The following is a 26,129-nucleotide window of genomic DNA, read 5'->3' as shown; positions in this document are numbered from 1 at the left end:
GTAACAAAAATAAGAAGAAACGTTTATTATGAGACATGTGAACTGAGTATTTATTATTATCATATACAGCGGCAGTCAATGAAAACTCACATATCGTGAACAGATTTAAAAAAAAACAAGAAACAGCTATTCGAATTTATTGTAAAATAGGTCAATAACGAATTAAATTACAGTTAAATAATAATAGTATGGAAAATATCATTATATGGTCATTAAACTACAATTTTATATTTTTCATCATGCTCTTGATATATCGTGTATAGGCCAAAAATAATGACAGCTGTCAAAGAATAAAATTTATTAGTTAAGGGGACACTTTAGTATCACCCCGCACTCAGTTAAATTAGCGCCATCTACATACTATTTAGTGACATCATCAGGTACTTATTTAGAATGTCGGCGCTACGCTCAGAAATCAAAGGTTAACGAATCTACTTAAAAGGAAAATTATATAAATTGTTAAGATTTACCTTACACAAATGGTTTAAATGTTTTGACTATCGCTCACAAATAACAAGTTTAAATTATAAAGATAAAAAATCTAATTTGGATATGCATATTCATAAGTTTCTGTGGCGCAGACATGTTTCACATAATAATTTGAACCTCTTTGAATACTCTATATCTTGTATTTAAAAACTATACAGGTAATCCAAATTCTTAAATATATTGTTATATAGAATATATATTGTTGTATTTTTTTTTAGGATTTCCTGGTGTTTAAAATAACTTCTTATTTTTTTAAATTTAATTTATGTAGATTTGCTAATTTAATTGGGTGCGGGGAGATACTAAAGTTTAGCCCTAAATATTTATTAATCGTGTTATATCTTAGAATTTGTATATTATAGTGATATTTTTCAATAAAAACGTTATTCGTTACTGTGACTATTCTTTTACGTAATTAAAACAAAACGTGCCTTTGTGGCGTGGTGTGAATATGGAAGAAGATCCAGCTCAAAAAAGCGACTGGTGGATTTAAATCTTGCCCTCTTATCAACAGTAGAACTACCTTCAAAGTTAAAATGACCAAATGTTCTGCATTGTGCAGGACAATCCTGGATCTGAGTTGTTCGTCTTACTTTTGCTGCATTGAATATGTCAGTTTAATGTTAATTCTATAGAAAATCTTAAAGCGAGTAATTTCTAAAAAGTAATAATAATTGTTATCAGTAAAAAAAAAACATGCATATACATACATAAGTGTAGTTTTGAATAGTATATTTTTATAGATACAAATGTATATAATTATTACATAATGTGTATAACAGGCTCACAATAATTTCAAAAATATTCCAAACAGTTTCTTAATTTTAATTAACTTGAAATTTTAAAACAATGTCGTGAACATACTCCTTTCCAGGGTACAAAATTGTATTTGGAAAGTTTTTCTAAAATTATTTAAAAATAATTATTATAATAAAAAATTATGGCTACATATTTAAATAAAAACTCACATGATTAAGAGCGTTTGGATATGCTTGTGGTTCCAAGCAAAAAGCCCCGTGTTTATTATATACAGTTCCATTTTTACCACGAAGACAATCTTCCTCCTTAAAAAGTAATAACTATAATAATACAACATTTGGGGATTTGATTACTTATCTATACAGCTAATAACTATACAATAATGAAATATTTTATATATTAAAGTAGAGAATATAATATGTGACAACAAGAACCAAACTTGTGAATTTTTACGTTTTATTTACAGCATATACAAAACTAGAATTAAAATTATACAAATTTCACGTTGAAGGAAAATCATTTTAAAATTGTTTTTATTCCAATTCCAAAAAGAGTTTTAATAAAAACTGTAAATTAAAACAACTAATCAGTTGCACTCTATGTAACTGATAGACACCTCCAAAATAACTGACCACAAAATACTTTGAAACTGAAATAATTATCGATTAAAATTGGTGTAAAACAGTAGTGGAAATATCGGCAAATGATATAAGAATAAGAAAAGCTGCCTCACATCTCAAAAAGCTAAGTAACGTGTTGAATAAATCCGTTAAAAATGTAAACAACAACATAAAACACATACCTTTGCGTCTTTATCTGGTAAGAAATTTGAGGTATAAAACTGCACCCCTGGCTGATTGCTGTAAAGTTCCATGAGTCTTCTCGAATCACGATGGAAAACTCTAAAAATAATATAGTTTTACAATCAACGTATAATATGACACTGTCTAATTAGATTTTAAATTATACTTGGCCATTAAGTTTGTGCCTTGTTCTTTTTCTATGCAAAAGTTAGTGTCCAGTCCTCCTTTCGGCATGAAATCCAACAAAGGTGTGAAGCTCTTTAAATCCGTTTTGATTCCAAGTTGATCCAAGGTATTAATAGCGCCTTTAAAGAAATTTGTTTAGTAATAAACAGAAATGAATGAAAAATTTTTACTATTGAATAAGTTTTTGTTGTTACCAGTGGTGGTCATTGCACTATCTAGCGGTGTGTATGTAGAAGTGCTTAATATGAACTCGTGCTTGTACAACTCTTCAGCTCCACTGCCCTTTAATAAATAGAAATAAAATTCAATTAATATTGAATTGTCTAGATCTCTACATTTTACTGAAATCAATAGTTATTATCTTTATGAAAAAAACATACATGGTAAGCATGTGTATTTCATTTTTCTTATTTACACAAACGTGTATATAAATATTTAATTATTATAGCCAAAGAACAATTTGCCAAATTAAAAAATCTCTTACGTGTCCAGCCAAGTTAAAGTATGAATGGTTTGTCAAGTTGATTGGTGTCGGCTTTGTACACCTACTGACTATGTGCATCTTCAAAGTCGTACATTCAACTTCGTATGTTATATTTGTCAAGACATTGCCCGGAAACCCTTCTTCACCATCCTTTGACAAATAGCTGAACACAACTTTATCGCCATCAATGTGTGAATTCCAGTTCACTTTGTCGAATCCCTTGAATCCCCCGTGCAGTTGATTTCCGTCTTTATTCTGGGTCAGTTTGTAGGTCTCACCATCAAGTGTGAACCTGCTGTTCTTTATTCTGTTCGCATACCTTCCCACAGTGGCACCAAAGTATGGATTCTTTGCATTCTGATATCCTTTCATGTTGTCAAAGCCCATCACAATATCGCTCCATTTTCCTTTTGCATCCGGAATTCTTATGCTAGTAATCGTAGCTCCGTAAGAGATGACTTGAACTTCCATACCGCTAGTCTTCCAAGTAAACCTCTTCACGGACCTGTCCAAGACATCAGCGTCCATTTCTCCAAAGTCGTCTACAAATAGCTCCATGATTGCTGTCTCTTTAAGATAAAAATTGTAAATATTTATTCAAACATACCGCGGTTTTTTAGTTCTTTTTCTACATATACGATAAAGGAATTATTTTTTTATTATATATTTTTTTTACTAAATCTTCCGTTGTAACCTGATAAGCGTAAATCTAATGCGTTACTTAAATCTGTATCAGCTGAGTAAGAGAGTCAGATATAATGAATACCTACAAGTAAGTATTAATAATAGCTGGAAGTTTTGGAATAAGTGACGTCTATATTACGAATTATATAAGATTACTGTGGATGGTATTTTAATAATAACGCATTTTTTTGTAAATAAAAATTCGAGTGCCGCTGCCAGGTCTCGAACCCGCAACCTCAGACTTACTAGCCCGACACGTTGCGGACTAAGTTATTCTGTCCTTAATATGGGTATTGATTACACTTCTATTTTTATTTATGTCTTACAATTCAAAAAGCTAATATATAATAATGGTATCAAATAAAAATATTTAGAATTATAATACAATAGTTTTTTTTACTAATAATTTGTTGTGAAAAGCAGGGCAAATAGGCCAACAGATACTTATGCTACCCTCTTTTTTTTAAAACTATGGGAAGGAAAATACATAATGTTTGTTCAGTGGTATTTAACTGTTTACTTATTCTTATCTGTTGATTCATTCCATTAAGTCGCTCTTTAAAATCACTATATTAGGTAATACGCTTAGGATTCCACTAATGATAATTTCATAGAACAATATTCGTTTACATGCTTAATTTAAATCAAATTTGTAAACACCCATATTAATGGTTCTACAATTTCTTTATTTTGCAATAATTTTGCCTTTGAAACAATATTCCCCTGATACATTTTATCATATGTATCTAAAAATAACCCAAGGAGCACAGCGTATATTAGTATTTTATTATAAATATTAATATATTTAATATGCATTTAATCAATAACCATTAATATTAAAACATACGTGCTAAAAATATAATGAAAATGCTGTATTTTAAATCAACATGTTATTTAAAATATAACATAAGCTATATTATTTTATAGCAAAACACTTGTTGTTAAGTGTAACTAATAATAAAAAAGTTATATAAAGGGAAACGTTGATATTACTATAATGTCTGATAGCACGACTCTTAATGCAAACACAATACTGCTGATAATGTTGATAGTTAAGTATTATATATCACCAGCTATTAGGCTTACAAATTTCAGTGAGCATAAACCATTTAAATTTTTAAATATTATTATTATACAATTATATTTTGATAATAATTCGAACAATTCTTCCCAAACTTTTGAAAAGCAATGGACTTTAAGAACAATGAAGTTTCACGACTCCTTTAGATTAATTAATATGTTTTATTAGGATCGTATCTGTTAAAACGTCAACGAAAAAGTTATGCACAATTAATCATATATATTCAAGTTGACCTAACCTACAAAGTAATCAATGAAATACCGTTGAACAAACTGACTGAATAATTAATAGAATATTGTTAATGATTATTAATAATAAATGTATATCATACACAGTTTATACAAATACAACTTCAATAATCAGTACCAAACGATTAAAATTTACTTGAATAAGTGCATTAATGGTTAATAAATATTTATATTTTTTAATACACCCTTACCTCGATTTATGCGGTACCCGTTTTACGCTGACAATTTTTTTTAATATATACTTCAATCGTATGCATTTGATTCGCACGTGTACTGCACGAGATGCATAGAATGGGGTCAACAAAACTCCACAACTGGCAAGTCAGTTAGAAAATATGGCCTTAAATATTAATCCAAATATCAAATATGCTGTAAAATTTCAACGAAATTTAAAAATCAGTTGCGGACAATATAGAGAATTAAAAATAAAATAAAGCGCAAAATGATAATTATGATTTTGAACAAATTATAGATGTTAAATTTGAATACAACAACTACGAAGAGGAATTTTAAAATGAATTTCTAGTTTTTATATATGTAAAAGTTATGTACTCATTGTGAAGTCATTTTAAATAACGTAAAGAATCGTAAAGTAATGTTGTTAAGTACATATTATTGTAAAGTGGTAATAATAAATCATATTCTTACTACACTGCTATTTTTGTATTGATACACTAGAACAGGTCTCGGCAACCTTTTTTGGTTGCGGGTCAAAATAATTAAAATGCGACTATTAAAAAGACTATTCGAGTCAGTGAATATTTTTGGTCCTAATAACCATATATGTGGTCTAGTCGTGACATCGTAACACGTTAAAAAATGATATGTGCAGAACTGAAATGGGTCACTTCAAATCATCAAACGGGTCATAGGTTGCCGAACCCTGCACTAGAATGTATGCAGGGCCGGGCAATACACGCGATCGCCCAGGGCGCCAGCCCTAAAAGGGGCGCCCATTACTCTAAACGGAGGTGCCATTTACATTTTACATATTTGATTATAACCTATTCATACGACTTAATATCGGAATATACGAAATTAATCTTTGGTGAGGAAAAATGCGACAATAAACTGTCTTTAATACTGAGATAAGGCATATTATTGTGTACATGGCAGTGTACATTAAATAATGTATTATACTATTACAGTGACCGAAATTGTTGCAATATTATATACAAAATCCTAGACGATTATGTATGTGTATTAATAAATTGCATAAGCTGGGTTATATCGTTCTTAAATCATTGCACGTCGTATTAAAACCAATGCCTAGACGGGTTTGTATGTTTTATATTATTTTAAAACTATATCTATAATGTTGGTTAGCTTGGCTGAGCTGTTAAATTGTAAGTGATCAGTTTCTTGTTTGTTTTTTGGCACCTGTGCTGCTAGTCAATAATAAACTCTCATAGTTTTTTAAATACTGAAATTATATTGATGAGTATTATTTAGCATTTGAATCGTATAATAAATGTTATCTTAAATGTTGTTGTAATTGTTTTATAATATAGCGTCACGTAGTCAAACGTAGACATATCTATATTGTTCACAAATATAAGCACATACACAATTATTATTATCTTAGCCCTGGTGACACTCATGATGTGTATCCATATTTATGTATGTACCACTTGGTCATACGATGCTAGCTAGTTATCAATAAATTGACTCTTGAAAATATGCTCTTCACATAAATTAATAAAATAATGTGCAGACGTTACAATGCCTTTCATGCACATAATAACCGAAGGCCTTGATATTTTAGCGTTGTATAAAAATTTAAAAAAATAATCTCAATTTATAATAAGCGTATAATATGATGTGAGCAAAATTAAAATAATTATTAAATAATAAAATTCATTTACATACAGTGATTGATAGCCAGTCATGTTTTTTGATTACATTCGAAATTCGCTATTCAGTTTTATAAAGACTGCTTTTATAGCTGCTAACTAGTAAAATAATATTTAATTTTTAACTGTTTAATAATAATTTGATTTTTTTTTAAATTTAATAATTTTTTTTTATTAAATTTAATGCGATCAGATGGCAGATTATTCATGGATTTAAGAAATTACCAAATGGAAAACATACACAGTACAGAGAAACATAAATAATGCGACCCATAAATTAATAACAACTGATAAAATATTAATAGCATATAAACGTTTTGCAACTGATAAATTTGTGATAATAAACAAATATCAAAAAAAATCAATGCATTTCGTCGACTAATACTAAAACCATCATTTTCATTATTTTTTATATCAAGTTTTAAATTATTTAGTTTTTTTGTAAATATTTTTTAAACTAGAAATAAAACAAATGTTATGATAAAAGATACGTGATTTGCCTAGCATTAAGTAATTTTTCAAATAAAACTAAAACACAAACCGTTAGATTTGTAATGTTTTTTAAAAAGATATTTAAATCGTTGTAGTAACTATTTATTTATTTCTTTTAACCAAAATTAGACGGCACTATAGTAACACTGATGTGCAAGCTGCGGAGGGCAACACATTATTTGGCGGACCACGACGGGAGTTTGCCGACCAGCGGTACCTCGCCCTTCGTAAATTTGTAATATTAAGCTGTGGTGTTGAGTTAGTTCAATGTCGCCGTTATCGCCAACCGCCTCCGTCACGCCTGTTGTTGGTCCTAAGCCCTGCGTTGTCGTCCCACCCCCGTTGGCCCTAAGCCCACCCCCGTCAGCCTAATCCTTACACAAGCAATAAATAATACTGTAGCCACCCAATATGTGTGTAATTGCTATTCGTCAAAATTCATCCAGCAAGTTTTTTTTGAGAATTTTCTGAATGTAAACGTCGGTATGCTTCCGTGTCAGCGAGGATTTGTAGGACGCAACGCTGATATCTTGACACGTATGTTGTTGACAAAGTCCTGAGATTCGTTCGGTGTAGCTTGAGTGCCGGCTGATACAAACTCGCCTGGCAACGAGAGCGATTGTCCGCATGCCAAATCAGTGGTCGATGCTTCTAGATTGACTTTCTATGCCACCCTGATTCCAATAACTACAAGTGGCAGAATGTCCGCCCATTCTTCCCCGTTGTAGCAGGTATTGGCTGCTTTCAGTTATCGCGTTGTGGCTTGGCCGTCACCGGTGACCCGGATTCCGTCGTAAAGTTATCGATGGTACCGTGCTTAATGCACGCTTTCGACTGTCCGTCGGGCCGGGTTATTTCCGCAAACTCGGCAAATGGACTTACCTTGAACGAGCGGCGCCATCAGTGAGCGTTACGTGTTTTAAGTCCACGACAAGGTAGAAATGTGACAAACAATCAGCCACAATTTTGGGCCTCCATTATCAAACAAATCAGCCACAATGATGGCCAATGATTACATTGGCCACGATGAACTTTCAAATGCACTTGCTTCCTAAGCCAATGCTTAGTATAATGGCAGTATATTTTGATTTTGGCTCCGTTGGCCACGTTTGTATCTCGTGTGCTTGATGAAGTCAGCCGCACGTATAGATATATGGACACATCTGAGCCCACGTCGATTAAGAATCGACCCCCCGATTGCGTGTCGCTGACAATGAGGCGGCGAGATATTTCGAGATTGTTTGCCGTTGCTAACAAATTCGGCGTCTGTGCGAGCGCGTCGCTCAGTCGCCATCCTGTTCTTCGAAATGCGCCGTCCACTGCTGCTTGCTGCGTCGATAATTTTTTCCCGAAAATCCTTCATCCCCTAAGAGAGCAGTGCGTCAGCCAGCTTTGCTGCCATCTCTAGCTTGGCGTCACTCTTAACATCCATGTGCGTCACCAGGAAACTAAGTACCCACGTATCACTAATGAGCTCCGACAGGATCGTGTTTTTGGAGCACATCCGTATCTGTTGTAGCAGCTCCGATGACTTCCTTTCCCCTATCGATGCATTTTGTGCAAACATGTTGATGAGCCGCTTCTTTATCGTCGCTTCTTTATGGTCTTCGTCATAACTTGAACCATAACTTGCAATTGTCTGCGTTGAATGGCGGAAAGCTGCCGCTCGCTCGAACTCTATTTGCGTATCACGTCACTTTGGTGGGTCACCAGTTTAGCGTGCACATCTTTAGTTAATGTGGCGGTCGTCTAATGTCATTTGTGGCGTCGCTCTCCCGAGCAGCGCCCCATTCGCGGTGATATCTTTTGCGTTTTTTCAAACCCTTGTAATTTTTTTAATACATATAATTTTTAAATCTTAAGTATGTGTAAAGATGAATATTTACAAATTTTGTGAATATTTGACGTCCATTTAATTTTAAGATTTTATTTTTAATACTAATTTTAATTATCATACTCACGATACAGCGTGTTTAGGCCAAAACATAACCTACCAATGGCGTTACTTGACAATGACATTTCATAACAATGACATTTCGACCGGTATCATTTCAATAATAATTTTTAATAGTATATATAAATTATAATCATGAGTGTTTGATGTTTTGTATTTATAGAATCTGGTGGTTAAAATGAGATAGATCATTTTATTCGGTGAATAAGATTGAATGTAAAATTAAGACGAGCAACTGATTAACCTGATTTCTTATAACTACTACTGCTTTAATTTGCGTTTAGACACTCACAATACTGCAGGAAACGGAACTGAGAGTTGTTCGAGATCTCGATACATTCCAAAACATCACCAACGACTAGACGGAAGGAGTTTTAATCAACAACTTCAACTTTCTAAGACGTTATTCGAATTGACGTGAAACGATGCCGTTTCTACATTCTGTTAAGACTGGTATTGTTTTGATAATCATTTAAGAACACAAGTGCCTGGTGTTATTTTGAGTTTATGAATAATAATGAGTCTAATTTTACCTTTTTAGAATCAGATGGTGAAAACGATGATGAAACATTACATTCGATGAGTAATATAGAATGTACAATTAAGGTAAGAAATATTACTACAAGGGAGAGTCAAATGAAAATTTGAAATATTTATAATCTTATAATCTATTGAACGAAAAAAGTACAATTAAAGTAAAGATATAGATCATTGCCTCCGTTAAAACAACAGTATGAAGCTAAATAGTTTAATTTTTTAACAAAACACTTGTAAAGAGTGAACCTACTTCAGTTCCCGAACTTGTTTTTAAAAAAATAACAAATTTAAGGGTATCCTCGGATTTTTTTATCAATCGAACATCTAATGTATTTCATTAATTATGAAAAATAATATCAATTAAATGGCCGCCTCTAAATGTTTTGCAGCTGCCGATCCTTTCAATGTAATTTTCGATGACTTTTGTAGATTTCGAGAGATATCTCAGTTATAACTTGGTGGATGTTGGCTCTTTTAACGTTTCAGGTTCGTCGGTGTAGACAAAAATCTAATGGCTTTAAATCACATGATCTTGGCGACCAGTTGACTTCATCAAAACGTGAAATAATGCGACTTGGAAACTTTTCATGCAAAACACCCAACGTTGCACACGATGTATAGCAAATTGCACCATCTGGTTGAAACCACATGTCTTCCACATCAATATATTCGATTTCGTGTGAAAAATAATCGGTTTTCATATGCCTATTACTATTACAGTCTGACCTTTATTGTTTTCAAAGCGGCAATTTTGCTTATTAACATAAAATACCATATTCATGTAATATGAACCACAGGCATCATACTAGATGGATATGGTATTTTTGCAATATCCATTGTAAATAAGACAAGGTATCAACACTATTATGCTCACCTATTATCAGAATTTTTGCTGCTTAAAATTTTCGTTTGTGCCATAATCACTGAAGTGTAACAGACGAGCAAGACTATACTGACCTTTCATTCGCCGATGAATTTTATTGAGTTTTATCTCTTTACTACTCAAAAACTAAAGCTATTTTGATCAATATTAGAAAATGTAGGGGCGAATTTTTACCGCATTCTAAAGGTTTTATTTGACTCGCCCTCGTACATCTTTTAAATAGAGAATATATAATTGACATATTTTTTTTAAAAGTATGAACATGACGGCTTTGATGGATATAAAGCAGAAGAAGCAGTCGACTCACTTAAACAGGGTTAGATATTTTACACATATCGATGGCTTAAAGATTTGCTAACTCCATATTTGACAACTTTACAGGAGAAACAAGAAAACTATAAACAACTTGAAAATAGAAAAATAAAACAATATCTAAAGTTTGGAGATTTTGGAGATAGAAATTTTTGAGCATGTGTATTTCGATTAAAGGTACAAGATGACAAAAGTGGAGTTAGCAAATTTACACTTTAAGCCATCGATATGCAGTTGTAATTTATCTATATATATAATACATATATGTATGTATATATATTATCTGGAAATTTAAAAATAATGTTCTATTTTAGAAACACACAATTTTAATCATGAATATAAAAATGAAGAAGATGCCTTGATAAAAACAGGTTGGATATGATATATATGTAGTTGGATTACATTATATTATGCATGACTTATTAATTAATTTGTATGTATATTTCAGAAACACACAATGTCAATGATGAACTTATCACAGAAGAAGTAAATGACATGTTTGAAACGGGTTAATTAAATTTAATGTGTACGGTATCATATTATGTACGAATTTTAATTAATATATAATTTCAGTTACGCACGATGTTAAAGATGTACTTGTACAAAATAATATTGCTATAGACATTTTACATTATCAGAGTACAAAATATCATTTGGAAAAGCAGGTAATAGAGGAATCTAATGCATTCATTAAGCTTATTGTGTATTTTTTTAAGCTTATCATTTATTGTAGAATCTAGAAATCAAGAATTCAGTTAACTTCTTCAGTCAGCTTAACAATGAAGACAATGAGCAGTTTACGTGCGCGCATTGTCTCAAATTGTTTACCGAAAAAAGGACACTTATTCAGCATCTTGATTTACATTCAGATTTATGGAACTATAAATATGAAACGTGTGAGAGTGTATTTAAAAAGAAAGATTGTGATACATGTCAAAATAACCTGTATAAAACATCCTCTGATTGTGATTTTGGCAACAGAAAAGTGTTTGAAAATAGTTATGATCTTGCTCAACATATAAATGTTCAAAATGATTCTAATAATATTGTATGTCCTAACTGTGGTAAGGCATTTAAGACCCAAGGTAATCTTTCGCAGCATTTGAAAATTCATAGTTATACTATATGTGATTTTACATGTAGCAAATGTGGAAAAATATTTTTAAAAAAATCAAATCTTACACAGCACATGAAAAGTCATAACAATATTTATGATTTTGAATGTAATATATGTGAAAAAATATTTAAAATAAAGTCTAACCTTACACGGCATATGCATATACATAGTGATTCTTATAACTTTGTGTGTGATTATTGTAGTAAAACTTTCAAAAGTAAGGAATACCTGACTGCACATATGCAAGTTCACAGTGTTATTTACGATTTTCAATGTATAATATGTGGAAAAATGTTTAAATATAATTCTAATTTGACAAGACATATGTATATACACAAGGATAATTTTGATTTTGAATGCAATATATGTGGAAAACTGTTTAAAAGTAAGTTTAAGCTTACACAGCATATATATACACATAAAAATAATTTTGATTTTAAATGTGTCGAATGTGGAAAATCTTATAAGACTAAATGTGACCTTACACGCCACATGAAAATTCATAGAGAAGCATATGTTTTGGAATGTATTAAATGCAGAAAAACATTTAAGACCAAAGGTTATCTTTCACAGCATATGAAAATTCATAGCGATAATTTTAATTTTGAATGCAGTGAATGTGGTAAAATGTTTAAGAGTAAAACCAAACTTATACAGCATATACACATACATAATGATAGTTATGATTTTAAATGTGTTATTTGTGTAAAAGCATTTAGGACCAAAGTTAACCTTTCACGTCACATGAAAATTCATAGTAATGCTTATGATTTGGAATGTAATCAATGTGGAAAAACATTCAAGGCTAAGAGTTACCTTTCACAGCATATGAAAATTCATAAGGATAATTTTAATTTTGTATGTAGCGAGTGTGGGAAAGTTTTCAAGAATAAGTTTAATTTTACACAACATATGTATATACATAATGCTGCTTTTGATTTTAAATGTATTATATGTGAAAAAGCATTTAGGACCAAAGGAAATCTTTCACGCCATTTAAAAATTCATAGTGATATTTGTGATTTGAAATGCCATGATTGTGGAAAATCATTTAAAACCAAAGGTTACCTGTCACAGCATATGAAAATTCATAATGACTTTTATGAAATTGCTTGCAGAAGATGTGGAAAAATGTTTAAAAATAAGTCTAGTCGTGCAAGGCACATGTGTACACCTATTATAGTATAAATAATTTTAATATTTATGGATGAACTGATATTTTAATTTAATCTTGAAATCTCACGAACCAGAAAGCTATTATACTCAAATGTGTAGAAAATATTCAGTAGAATATACTGTGCTTCATTTAATATTCATGAGTTACAAGTGAAGATAAAAACGTTTGTGATTAAGAAGTTATTTAAATAAAATAAATTAATTTAAAAATAATATTAAAAATATTTAAAGACTACATATTTTATTGAATGATTATCTTTGATTTATTTACGACATTCTTTATAATCAAACAGAATAGATTATGAGATATATTATGTTCTAGATCTGTGTTTCTCGACTTTTTAACATATGCGGACCACTGAAAATAGGAGTAACATTTTGCTGACCTCTAACGCAGAAATAAAAAATATTATTTATATAGTACGATTTGAATTTTCCTGGTTGCTTGGTGGATGAAAGTTAATAAATTGAAAAGATATTTGTGTGATATTCAAATTCAAAATTTAAAGATGTAATTAAAATACATTGAAACAGATATAATAAATATATACAAACAAATATAACGTACAAATTCTATTAATAATTAATATAATCTGACTGAAAATTTCGTTTATGAACTTAACTGCGTTCTTCATCACTGCGTAGTTCAAGAAAAAGCTTATTTGCAGCATGGTGCTCTCTGTGGATCATGCAATGAGTGGACATCATTTCTGGATGAACAATTGCATTTATACTTGCAACTACACCTGGCTGATATCCAGTCATGCTAGCAGCACTGTCTGTACACACTCCAACGATTACTACCAGTCCAAGCTATGCACTTTTATATATTTATCAAGAGCGCTAAATATCTCTGAATTAGTGATCCGTACCGGTAACTAAAGGTATCAAAAAAATTCTTTTCTATGGTCTTCAGCTTCACTATATCTCGCGTATCGAAGTAGAATATCACATGTTACTCGGTTGATTCGTTAAATTGAATCGCAGAATATTTATCTCCTTTAGAACTTGCCCTTCTATATGAATAGTCATATCAATAACTCTTCTCTGAATGGTGTCGTTCGAAAACGATACAGCCACTAATTTTTGAGCGTCTTGTGAATCCAAAATTTCTTCGTAATTTGATGTACTCGTTTTTAGACTATTTTTGGTATCTTCAATACTACTCTCCTGATTATTGACAATAATAGTTAACCATTCTTAAACAATAATAATTTATTTTTGTTAAAGAATGTCAAAAAGGTTTTTTCTGATTGTTTTTTTTTCCATTTTGTAGGGTTTAAAATTTATTAACACAGTGACACTAGAAATAGTTTATAGACATATAAGAAAACGATGGCCTCAGTCACTTACAGGTGTATGGATTTTGAAGATTTTCTTAGAATTTTTAGTATAAGATTTTAAAATAGAAGTCAAATATTTACAGATCACCAGAAAATTTCTACGGACCACTAGATGAGAAACAATGTCCTAGATTACGATTACAATGATTTACTTCATATGTTTACTTTTTCAGATCAGAACAACAATAAGATTATAATAGTTTTAGTGAAATATAAAAAAATATTGTATTATATTTACAATTTATTCATACCATTAATAATATATGTACATATGTAACAAGAAAATTGTTGACTATCTACTGAAGTTTGTTGAATGTTTTATAGCAACATAATATATAAACTTTGATCAAATAAACAGTGTTTCTTTTAATATATAAATAAAACTAGAATATTTGGGTATTCCTTGCATGTGTGTTTTATTATAAACCTTATCTTTTCTGTACGCAGATGATTTATAATGATATAATTGCATTTGATGTGTTGCGGACTCCTTTCTACAGAAAACGCCAGATCACCACACGCTGGACTCCCACCATCCATCTGTGTGCGAAAACTTCTTGGGGTAAATCACTCTTGAGGGAAGGGATTTCTAGGACTGGCCGTCTGAGGTAGAGCGCGAGGCACTATCTAGGACGAACAAAGCATAGCAGAGTAACGCAAGGGGTCCGAGGGCTGAAAGCTGCGACTGGGGTAACATAAACACCCCCCGTAGACACGGGGGGTGGTGCTATTACTAAGATGATACGCAATGCGTATAGTGCAAGCGAGAGCCCGTTTCCCTGAGCGCTCGGTAAAGAAACTAATATAACTCCAATAACATATTTAGTATTAAGAGGGGTAGGGAATCGCTCACTCGGCCGTAACAATCTGGGTGTCCACCCAAAGGGTTGGACTCGTAGGGCCTTTTTACCGGTAACGGCAGTGGTGCACGCATTGGATAACACGTAGTTAATCTTCATCTATGCAGAGTGATTTAGATTCTCTAATGGAGATGGGTTTCCGTTAACCATCTGCCATTTAGTGTCGGAAAGTGCCATACTGTCAATTTCTTGATAGCGTTCGCCATTAGTATATTCCTACGATCTCGGTGGGAACATTTTGGCTAGAGAAAATTCTACTTAAGATCTTCAAATCACTTTTGAGAGCAAGTGGAGGTTTTCTTTACACATATACACAGTGGCGTAGCTAGGGTATCAGCCACCCAAGGTGATCTTTAAAATTGACGCCGCCCCATAGATTTTTTAAAAGATACATAAAAAAAGAAAAAAATCTGTAGATTTGAATTTTTTTTGTCAATTTTCTTTTAAAATAAGCCAAAATTTGAGCGCAAAAATCTATCAAAAAGCCTCAAAATTTGTGGATTTGTCTTTTTGTTTTTTGTTTAAGAACTCAGGGACTTAAACTCAAATCGCTATGTATGAAATCAGCAAAGAATTTTGCATAGCGAGAAAGATATTCCTTCTTTGTGGCAAAAAAACTCGTCTATCTGAAATATAAGCATCCATTTATAACTAGCGGCACTTCTCATTCTTCATTTTATGTTTTTTCCTTTATCAAAATAAGGAATGATGACTATTTTAGGGGAAGAAATTTTTGATGATCTATACTAAAAAGTGAGTCAGAATTTTTATCGAAGCTTGTTAGTGATTGCTGGAGAAGCATATGACACGCAAGGGACGCATCAAAGATAACTATTATCACAACACTTCTAATACGTGCCAAATCGATAGCAAATTTTCACGTAGAAAACGTTTTTTTTGATAGCATTCTTTCACGTTGACATACGCCATATAGCATTCTCGGTTGGTATAAAAGGCGAAGTCAAAGCTTAGAATTCATCAATCTGTTCTCTCCTCTTCGACGAAGATGGCGTGCAAAGCAGCTCTCTTCGGACTCTTCGTCCTTTTAGCGATCCAAGTAAGACCGTACTTTTTTACAAAAAGTATCAGTTTATTGAAATTATATATTAATTTGTATTGTGTAATTTCAGGGAGGTCTATCGGCATGTGTTGCACGATGCCCGAAAGCAGAATCTGCTCGTTGCTGCATCCCATCACTAGCAACATGCGTCACTCCACCAGCAACAACTCCATCCCCAATTTGCTGTGAACCAAAAATCTGCACTTCCCCATCCCCAGTTTGCTGTGAACCATCAACCTGTACTACTCCATCCCCAGTTTGCTGTGAACCAACAACCTGCACTACTCCATCCCCTATTTGCTGTGAACCACCCCCACCACCGGTATGCTGTAAACCACCCCAACCTCCACCCTGCACTACCCCATCCCCGGTATGCTGTGAACCACCACCACCACCACCCTGCACTACCCCATCCCCAGTATGCTGTGAACCACCACCACCTTGCACTACTCCTTCCCCAGTATGCTGTGAACCACCACCACCACCACCACCACAACCTTGCACTACTCCTTCCCCAGTATGCTGTGAACCACCCCCACCACCACCTTGCACTACTCCTTCCCCAGTATGCTGTGAACAACCCCCACCACCACCCTGCACTACTCCTTCTCCAGTATGCTGTGAACCACCCCCACCACCAATATGCTGCGCACCGTAATTGATCTACTGCGTGCCGCCATCGATCTACTGCGTGCCGCCATCGATCTGCAGCATGCGGCCAAAAATCTGTTGCGTGGATCCACCATTGTCATGCGAGTGAACACAATCGCCGCCCCTATTCGTCATACCACTTTTTCAAACAACATCGTGCAAATACACCAAATAATTATAATCAAGCAATACTATATTCTGTATATCATTCATAGACAAAACATTTTTTTTGTTAAATAAATATATTTGTTTTTAAATATTTCAATAAAATTATTATGACGAACATATTTACTGTCTTTTATTTATTAAATATTTTCAATATCAAAATACAAGACAAGTTGTAAATTTGAATTCAGTGCTATTATACCAGTATGTTTTTGGAGTGTTTACCTGAAAGTTTATGAAAGTGAAGTTCTCGGTTTCATAACGCGCGCTGCTGTCTCACTGGTAAACTCTTTACTTTAAACTTTTATATTATACATGAAAATCATAAAGTTTTACATAAAGGTGAGTATCTAAATCATAGTTATCACACGTCCAAATGACTGACTTGATTCAGTCGATTATCAAGTCAGTTAACTTCACCCTGATATACACCTGAAAGAGAAACGATTCCGTTTAATGCTCATTGCTCGAAAATTGGGCGATTCTAATGAAGTGACCGCTAGGACCACGCCGCTGATCTATAGCGACAAGTGCTAGACGATAATAAAGTGACGTCTATGAAGACCAAGGCTGAGACGCAAGGGTGACTATCGATTGTGCCTGGACCAATTCAGCCCCGTCACAACTTTGATCGCTATAAAAAGTTTCCGATACGTTTACTTCACAAAGACCATCCTTAAAAGGTACTAAGGCAATAAATTTTATGTTGCCCAATGTTTCAGATGCCAAGCATTTGGCCACGTGTCAAAAACTGCCAGTGCGCGCCTAGATGCGTAAAATACACCGGCAACCATGTCACAATTAGCTGCTCCAAGAAAGATCACGACACTTGCAAAATGTACTGGATCGTGCTCCAGTATATCAGAGTCAAGCTGGAAAGTGTGCCAGAAAAATGAAGATCGAAAATCTAGATGTGCTTTTTTAAGATGGGGCTCAACGCTTTGACGTGAAATTCGCGCGGATTCCAAAATAAAACTGGAGTATTGGTACTTCTGATCAGTGAGTACAAACTTGATATTGTCATAATCGTCGAACCTTATCTCAAACCACATGTCAACGTTTTAATGCCGAGCTTTGTCTGCCTCCGGAGGGATCTCTCTCAAAGCCAAGTGGAGGGGGTCGCAATTTTTGTGAAAAAATTAATCAAACACGCGTGCATAACAACAAAATACGACTAATCTCGAAACCGTTGCGATATAAATTAAACTAGATATTAAATTAAGAGTAATTTTCGTGGGATATAATTCTTCCGATGACGGGTTGTTCCAGTGCGACTTTGATGCTGTGCTTAGTCTTGGAGAATCTGTGATATTAACAAGAGAAACATGCACTGGGATTGTTCCAGTGCGAATCGTTCCAGTAAATTAATCTTCAATTATTTACATAACAGTAAATTTTACGAAATTCTCGACCCATTATCCTACTAACCACACGACACCGTCAATTCTGGATATTACGTTGGTCAAGGGTAGCTCCTGGATTTCAAACATTCTTTACCATTCTTTTTATTTTCACCGTTATGATCGTGTCTAATGTCGTTTTTAATTATGCAAGGCTGATTAGAAGAGATTTAGTAGCATAGTTGAGTCTTTGGTATTAATTAATCGACAGAATTATACCTCAAGTGACACCAAAACTATTGACAATGATATTCATTATTTAACATCCGTGATCGTGCAGGCCAAAATATCATCAATTCCGTCGCGTAAAAATATTTACAATGATTTAAAACCTTCTTTTTGTATGCTTTGAGTACTTAACTAAAATATTTGATAAATGCTTATATTTTGGATATTTCCCAATTATCTGGAAAATGGCATAAATTCATCCTATAAGAAAACATGTTAAAGTATATAACATATAATACCTATTCACTATCGCTCAATGAGTTTACTGTAGTCGTTTAGCAAATTATTTGGAAAAAATCATATTATCTTGATTAAAGGAATCTCTTAATATAAAATTATATAATTGTTTAAAATAAAATTATATGAATTGCTGATAATACAGTTGTAAAAATAATTGCTGATATGCCTGTAAATTTTGATGCGAGGACTTTAAACATTTTTACAAAAGTTATAAATTACATTAAAAACAGTCAATTAAAAGATAGGTCGTTTGGAAAGTTGTGTCAATATATGAGAGCTAAATACACATTACTTCTATACTATTGTGAAGTGGGTTAGCTATATCGTGCAATAGTGATTCAGAGGGCGTTCAAGTTTTAAGGGGAAATTGCTATTGTCCTTGATAAAAAGCACAAAAAAGGATATTTATTTAGTAACGATAAATTTATATAAACGATTGAGTTTATGTTTTAAAATGAATTGATTTAAATAAATCAATGCGAAGACCTTTTATGCAAAATGGATTTTATGCATTAGCTGCTATTAAATCAAAATATTAACCCTGTTTAAAGGCCCTGTTTTATAATCTAAAGTAGTTATTTTTTTCAATATTTAGTATAAATATACATATACTCCTGTAGAGACCAAATCTATACATCTTAGAGGTTGGTATATAATAACATACATATATGATATATTTACCATTTTATTTTTATTGCATAATAATTATCTCGTCTTTTGAAACCATATTTCACCCACAACAAGACTCTTAGGTAAATCATCTCAAACAAGTTTCTCGTGAGCTTACAGATCTAAGTTTTTTAGAAATACGGGTTTGTATGTTTTTTTTCTGTTTTTGATAAATTAAGAAATTAATAATATTCACAGAATCGTCTGTTCATTCCCTAATTCATCTAATGTTAAAATTTTCACATATATTAAATTATTAACAATAGTTCTCTGTAATTATAACTTTGGTTATTTTTTTCCACTACACATATTTTTAAGGACTGAGGGTTCCGATTGAGACACAATTCACAAGCCATAAAATGTTTCTTAAAAAAAAATATCGCGACATATATACATTATAAAAAAATGGCAAAAACGTAGATATAATTTATAAATAAAATACCATTCTGCTAGACGGCTTGCTGTCCACCAGCCAGTTGCAGGGAGCTCGGATAATGGCGCAGGTCAACGGTTATGGGACAAGCCTTCCGTGATGGAGCTAAGTCTCTGTCTTAGGGGTTGCTGATCGCCCGTTCGCGGGGCAGATATTGCGTGCGTCTAGGGTGTTCGGGCTCTCTTCCGTCGGCCTAGACTTGTACTGGGGCTGCGTCTCTAGGCCGAGGGCGGAAACTCGATACCTGGATACCTCGATACCGGTTATCGCTCGCATCTGGATTCTGATGAGGACCATCCCTGGGGGTTGCTGCTTAAATATGGTTGCTCTTGCATAGGTGAGCTTTCTCAATTTTAATTGTCATCTTCTGCAGCTCGTTGCTGGTATCTCGATGGGGCTGGAGGAAGTTCAAATTCAAGTTCAAATTCACTTGCTTGCTCAATTCACTTGAGTTTCTTAAAATTTTTCTGGCCGCGTAAGGCTTTGTGACTACCTTGAGACATCAAAGCTCACATTATTTAATTTTAAAAGTATTTATTTAATTTAAAAATATACATAAATATTATATTGTTGTATTTTATAAAAACGTACAATTTGTAATTCGGTAATTCGATAGTGTCCAAGAATAATAATAATGCTGTATTTTGTATAGGTACTACAGTGCAGTAACTTAATATTTTCGAAATTATATAAATTATTTAAAAATGCTTAAATAATGGATATATAGGTTAGATAAAGATTTTACAGTAAATTAAAGAGAAAAGTTTAAAAAATTAAAATATATGAATTACTGGATGAAAGGAGTAGCATAATACACAAATTATTGTTATATATATATATATATATATATAATATGATTATGTAGCGTTTTAAATGTATGTTTATGAGCTTTATAGTTACGCAAAAGATGCGAAAAATTAAAAGAAAACCTTAAGAATTTATTAAATAAAATGAGTAAAAAAATATGCTTTACATATAAATGGAATAGCCACATTTGGGATTCAGAACGCGGAACATTAGGGCAATTGTGTTTAAATTGATGATTTAATCTCACTTTTAACCTTTTTCATTGGTGAAAAGAGCTGGAAGCGTCGGAAGAAAGTGTTTGTAAATACGATGTTATATAAGACAACTCAGCAGCTTGAATTGTGGAATTTTCTCGAGAGAATGTTACTCGTTTTTGTAAATGAATAAATTTTTACCACATTGACGTTTTAATGACGATTCTGGGATTATTTTTGTTCAATATAAATATAATATGGTATAATAAACTGATCAAAAAATTATCTTTTAAAAGAGGTAAACTAATGATTTTATTCAGAAAAAATGCATTTTTATTCTGATTTACTGATCATGCAGAAAGTTATATTGTATCTGTTTAAATTTTCAGTTATTAATCTCCTCTTCGCTATTACAAGGTGATCATATTCGAGTTTGCTATGTTGACAGCAATGTAAATCAGACTGCTGTCAATAATCACACGTGTTCAAAGTGTCAGATATTAGTTTGCAACAACAGATTTATGAAATGGATCGCTTAAAACGTTCATTGCGTACAAATTATTGAGACATTTATGAAGGGCTGACGAATTTTGCAAATTTTAAATGCAAAAAAAATCTACAAAAATTATAAGTTACATTAGGATACAATAAATTAAAAATGGATGATTGTTTTAAAACGTTAATAACAAAATACAAAGATACACTTTATATAAATTTGTTTAAAATTATTTTCTAGTTTTTAAGATCAGATATAAATATAACATATAAATTAATATAAAATATTTTTTTTTGTAATAGTTGAAAATAAAAATCTACGATTAAAATTATTTTTATGGTAAAACCATATCGATGGCAAGAATTTTATAATCTTGTATTAAATTCGAATTTAAATAGGCGAAAATGTGCTTATTTAGCCTGTTAAAGTGATTGATTGCATTTCGCGAAAACTATATATAATTTTACTGGCACGAGATTTAAATGCGATAAGATTCTTGATTCAGTGCATAAAGTTCTACTGTATCATAATGTAAAAATGAGCTATATTAGCTAAATAAATTAATAAAATAAATATTACCGCAGTACAATACCTTTTTGTCGAAAGGGTTTAAAAAACAATTGTAGAATTTTATGATTTTATGATAAAACTTCGCCTCTATTTTTATAACAAAAATAAAATAAAGACAAAGGAATTGAATATTTTTTTCTAGGAAAATATATCAAGATTTTAATTCTGAATATCAACATTGAACTTTATACGTAGTCAAAAGGTATTAATCAAGGGAACGCGTATTTTTGCTTAAATGAGTTTCGACCACAAATAAAATTTCATTCTCGACTTTGTTATTACATTGCGATTTTTATCGCAAATATTAACAAGGGCCAAAAATACAGCTGAATTCTCAAAATGTGATTTTATTACTTGGGTAAATCAAGAAAAAAATAATTGATATTGGATCAGATAATCTTACTTAAGTGAAGTTAAATAAAAAAGTATTGCATAATTTTGGATAAGACGGAAACGAGAATACACAGCAAAGAACGGAAGTACGATCAAAGATATTTAAATTTTAGATTTACAATTTGATCCATTGGCAATGCTAATGTGTATTTTATTTCAAAAGACAGTTTTTTAGCTGCAGCTTAACTTCGTAGATACTTCGAAATGATACACGCTTATCACACGTAAAATGACGTGCATTTTTTTATGAGACAACTGACTCAATCGAAAAGTCTTTACTTCAAATGCTTACAATTTCTAAAACTGCTTTAATGTTGAAGCTACTACAATTAGAGATACACTCATCAAGCCATGTTTGAAAGACACGGTGTCATGCGTAATTACCGACAGGAAGAAGATTTATACATGTGCGCATATCTACATTAAAAAAACACACGAGAAGAAATATTCAATTGCATAAATGATTATATTATAAGACATGAATGTATTGATATTTGTACCTATGGTGCTCGAGTAATGTTAGGAAAGATGAAGGGAGCTGTATCACGTATCCACATAAGATAAAAACATTCTATATAAAAAAAAATGCGGAACCGTGTACAATCTCGACCCCTTCAAACCAGAGTATTTAATGTTTTGTGTAATACTGCAACGAAATGGGTAGTGAGCATAACGCACTTTTATTTGACACTAAAATGGCTATCCAGAGGAAAGTAAAACTTCGGTGTAAGTTTTTTTCTTCTTTAAGGCACAAAATAATTCAGGACAAAATTCTATTGAATTTCTAACAAATTCTGTATGGTTAATAAATCTCGCGTATCTGGCAGTTCTATGAAATTAACATATCTTTACAATTAGGAGTATTACAAATTTTAATTCCAGAGATAAAATGGCACATTTTGAAGGAAAATTACACTTGAATATATTAATTTTAAATACCCCTTGTAATACTTTTTGCGATTTTTTTCTCATTTTATTGCCAGTGGATATTTATCATGTAAGTGTCAAAGCCAGAAAATAAGAGATTAATAGACTTTGAATGTCGTGCTCTAAAAGTAGAGTGAGGTGTGAATTATTTTGATATTCAATTTATTGTGTGATTACATTATATTTGTACTGAAATAATACAATATACATCATCACTAGCTGACTTAGTACTCGATATGATATTCACAACTGAAAAGTTTTAAGCGATTTTTTTTATCATAAATTATTTTTTTCCGAAAATAAAAAATCAGGTTGAAACTAAAATCAGTTCACGAGTACCTCAAGCCATTTACTAATAGTACTTTAATTAACTCATGTTTGATTGTTGCAGGCGAAAAAATGTATTTATTTTAATATATTATATCAGCTTTTCGGCAAGAGCAGTTGCTGGAATGGTTGAGCACACTGTGAGTAACATCAATAGCCAATTTAATAGCAAAGCAAATGATTTTGAAAGATTTAAATACTTTTTAGACTCTTTTCCAAGACGCGATATCGCAAATTAAAGCAAGTACACATTGCGGAAAAGCGAATATTTTGTATCCCAATATACTGACTTGCTCTACCATACAGTCAGGGTAAAATTTTATTAAGATTCTTGAACTCAGAGAAGCGATTGATATTTTTCTCAACGAAAAATTCGCCCTAAACTACTATTATAAAATACTAAATGGATTTAGAAATATGACTTTGCTGCTTATATCATGGGATATATAGACAAATTTTACTTAAAACTACAAGGGAAAATAGTGTTCATATATGAAACTTACACTGCGTGTTGATTGCGTCACGATTAATGTCAAGCTGATATGCGTATTTATCATGGTATCTAATTTTTAAAAATAAGTTAAATTTCTATTTCCACATTTTTTTAGAGAAAATAAATTAATTTTTATTAGAATTTTTTAGCTCACTTTAATTATACTTCCCGGCCCACCGAATCTAAAATAGTTGTGAACTGGTCTTTTAGAAAAAAAGTACGCTGAATTCTGCTTTTGGGAACTCTCCAATCCACAGTTGAAAATCACTAACACCACCACACAGTAACTTAAAAAATGCTTAACTAGGATATCAGCCCGCTAATGAAGCCAGGAAAGCTAATTCATTTTTTATTTACACACCTAAAACAAATGAAATATTTTTTTGTTTATATATCAAAATAAATATTAAAGATTGTTCTTAATATAATTTTCGAAATTAATTTATATAAATATAAACCAATCAATTTTAAAAACATAATTTATAGCTGTGATCTTTTTCCATTAGTATAGCGATAATTTAATATTAGGTGTTTTAAAAACTGCATAGTATTAAAAATATTTATTGATTTTCTGAAATCAGATAACGCAATGTATAATTTTAGGACGAACGACAATCCCAGTAGTTAGTTCTTCGAAAGTTCAGTGAATCTTATACAACACACCAAAGTTCTCAAAATGTCGTTATTCACATAAGCCTTACTTACACAACAGTGTTCATTTTATAGTAAAATACCTTCGAAACTAAAATATTATTATTATTGCAGTGATACCAAAAAAAGGTAAGCCACCAGAATCTATATTTATACATTTGTATATCGTATCTATTAATATCTAAATTCGTACCTGTATGTCATGAGGTAAATCTAATCAAAACAGACTCAATGGATTCATAAGTGATTCGAATTATGCGTTTGATTAAGTTTAACCGCGAACGATCATATATATATATATATATATATATATATATATATATATATATATATATATATATATATATATATATATATATATAATGTACATGCGGTGTAATAACGAAAGGTTCTTATATATTACCCAGTCTACTTTTTTATTATACTCTTATTATAAAAATGTGCTAAAACAAGGCTTCCCAAACTATGTTCCGGTAGCAAAATTCAAACATGTGATATAGAAGGATTATCTATCGCAATCGACGCGACAGACAAGACGATTGTCATTAGTCTGTTAACAGTTGCCAAGATTGCTATGTCTGATTAAAACATAAAAAAGTGTTTTTCCTCGGTGGAGCGTGCGCTCCACGTTGAGAAACACTATTCTAGTCCATATTGAACGGTGATTTGTTTATCAAATGCATTGATTTTGATATTATTTGTACATTATTTATATTCTGGACGTGGCAGACCACCCACACAATAGAAACGCGTTCAAATTAAGGCTACGGGGATACTCGGGAACTTGCTCTCTTGGGCAAGCGAGGCTTGCATGCAAAGTTTTTCGCGGCAAATCGTTTGAGCAGCGAAGGGTGGGTGAGATGTGGGGATGCGTGAGGGTGCGCGCATGCGTCCTCGGCCACCTTCCGCCGCAGGCTCCCCTCGGAGGCCTTGGCTGGCTTTTTGGTCCACAAACGGTCGCGGTCCCACCGGCGGAATAGTCGTGCCCAGTCGGACGCAGTCTCGTGCGCACGCGCGTTACGTAACGTAACAACTCGCGCGCGCCGCCGTTCAAAAACATCGCAACACAAGGTACAGAATTTTCTTTAGTTTGGGGTCACGCGATTGGGGGCGCACGCACGGCCATTTTTTATACGTACGCATTTTATTTAATTTTCAACGGAC

The 26,129-nt window shown here is 32.3% G+C and overlaps 2 protein-coding genes and 1 long non-coding RNA gene across 7 annotated transcripts in view; 2 read left to right on the top strand and 1 right to left on the bottom strand.

Moving 5' to 3' along the window:
• Nucleotides 1-1,195: 1,195 nt before the first annotated feature.
• Nucleotides 1,196-5,499, bottom strand: LOC148234100 (galactose mutarotase). Of its 4 annotated transcripts, none has more exons than XM_088187978.1 (7): nt 5,383-5,499; nt 2,722-3,290; nt 2,432-2,519; nt 2,218-2,356; nt 2,051-2,150; nt 1,458-1,568; nt 1,196-1,391 (listed from the first exon to the last, which is right to left on the bottom strand). In XM_088187978.1, exons 2-7 carry the CDS (start codon nt 3,277-3,279, stop codon nt 1,314-1,316), a joined length of 1,074 nt encoding a protein of 357 aa, XP_088044104.1. In that variant the 5' UTR covers nt 3,280-3,290; nt 5,383-5,499; the 3' UTR covers nt 1,196-1,313. The 4 variants fall into 4 exon arrangements, with proteins under 4 accessions (XP_088044104.1, XP_088044102.1, XP_088044105.1 ...); XM_088187976.1 differs by lacking the exon at nt 5,383-5,499 and adding an exon at nt 4,926-5,051; XM_088187979.1 differs by lacking the exon at nt 5,383-5,499 and adding an exon at nt 4,399-4,452 and having other exon boundaries at nt 1,458-1,553.
• A 3,847-nt stretch (nt 5,500-9,346) lies between these two features.
• LOC148234099 (uncharacterized) lies at nt 9,347-11,636 on the top strand. The gene is made up of 7 exons (XR_015810039.1): nt 9,347-9,486; nt 9,575-9,639; nt 10,709-10,769; nt 11,080-11,136; nt 11,214-11,273; nt 11,339-11,430; nt 11,499-11,636. It is a non-coding gene; the product is annotated as an uncharacterized LOC148234099 (long non-coding RNA).
• Nucleotides 11,637-25,914: 14,278 nt separating this feature from the next.
• The window catches only part of LOC148234095 (frequenin-2), a 260,251-nt gene continuing 260,036 nt past the window's right edge, over nt 25,915-26,129 (top strand). Inside the window, exon 1 of one of the 2 annotated variants that reach the window (XM_088187447.1) lies at nt 25,915-26,036. The gene's annotated coding sequence lies outside the window, so the exon portion shown is untranslated. The remainder of the gene's footprint in view (nt 26,037-26,129) is intronic. The other variant, XM_088187448.1, reaches the window with a different exon arrangement.

This window comes from Plectrocnemia conspersa, unplaced genomic scaffold, assembly GCF_051122295.1.
Source record: "Plectrocnemia conspersa isolate PC_06_02 unplaced genomic scaffold, ASM5112229v1 ptg000006l, whole genome shotgun sequence".
NCBI classification, from domain to species: Eukaryota; Metazoa; Arthropoda; class Insecta; order Trichoptera; family Polycentropodidae; genus Plectrocnemia; species Plectrocnemia conspersa.
The sequence above is the reverse complement of the archived record's forward strand: the minus strand, read 5'-3'. Positions and strand labels throughout refer to the sequence as shown.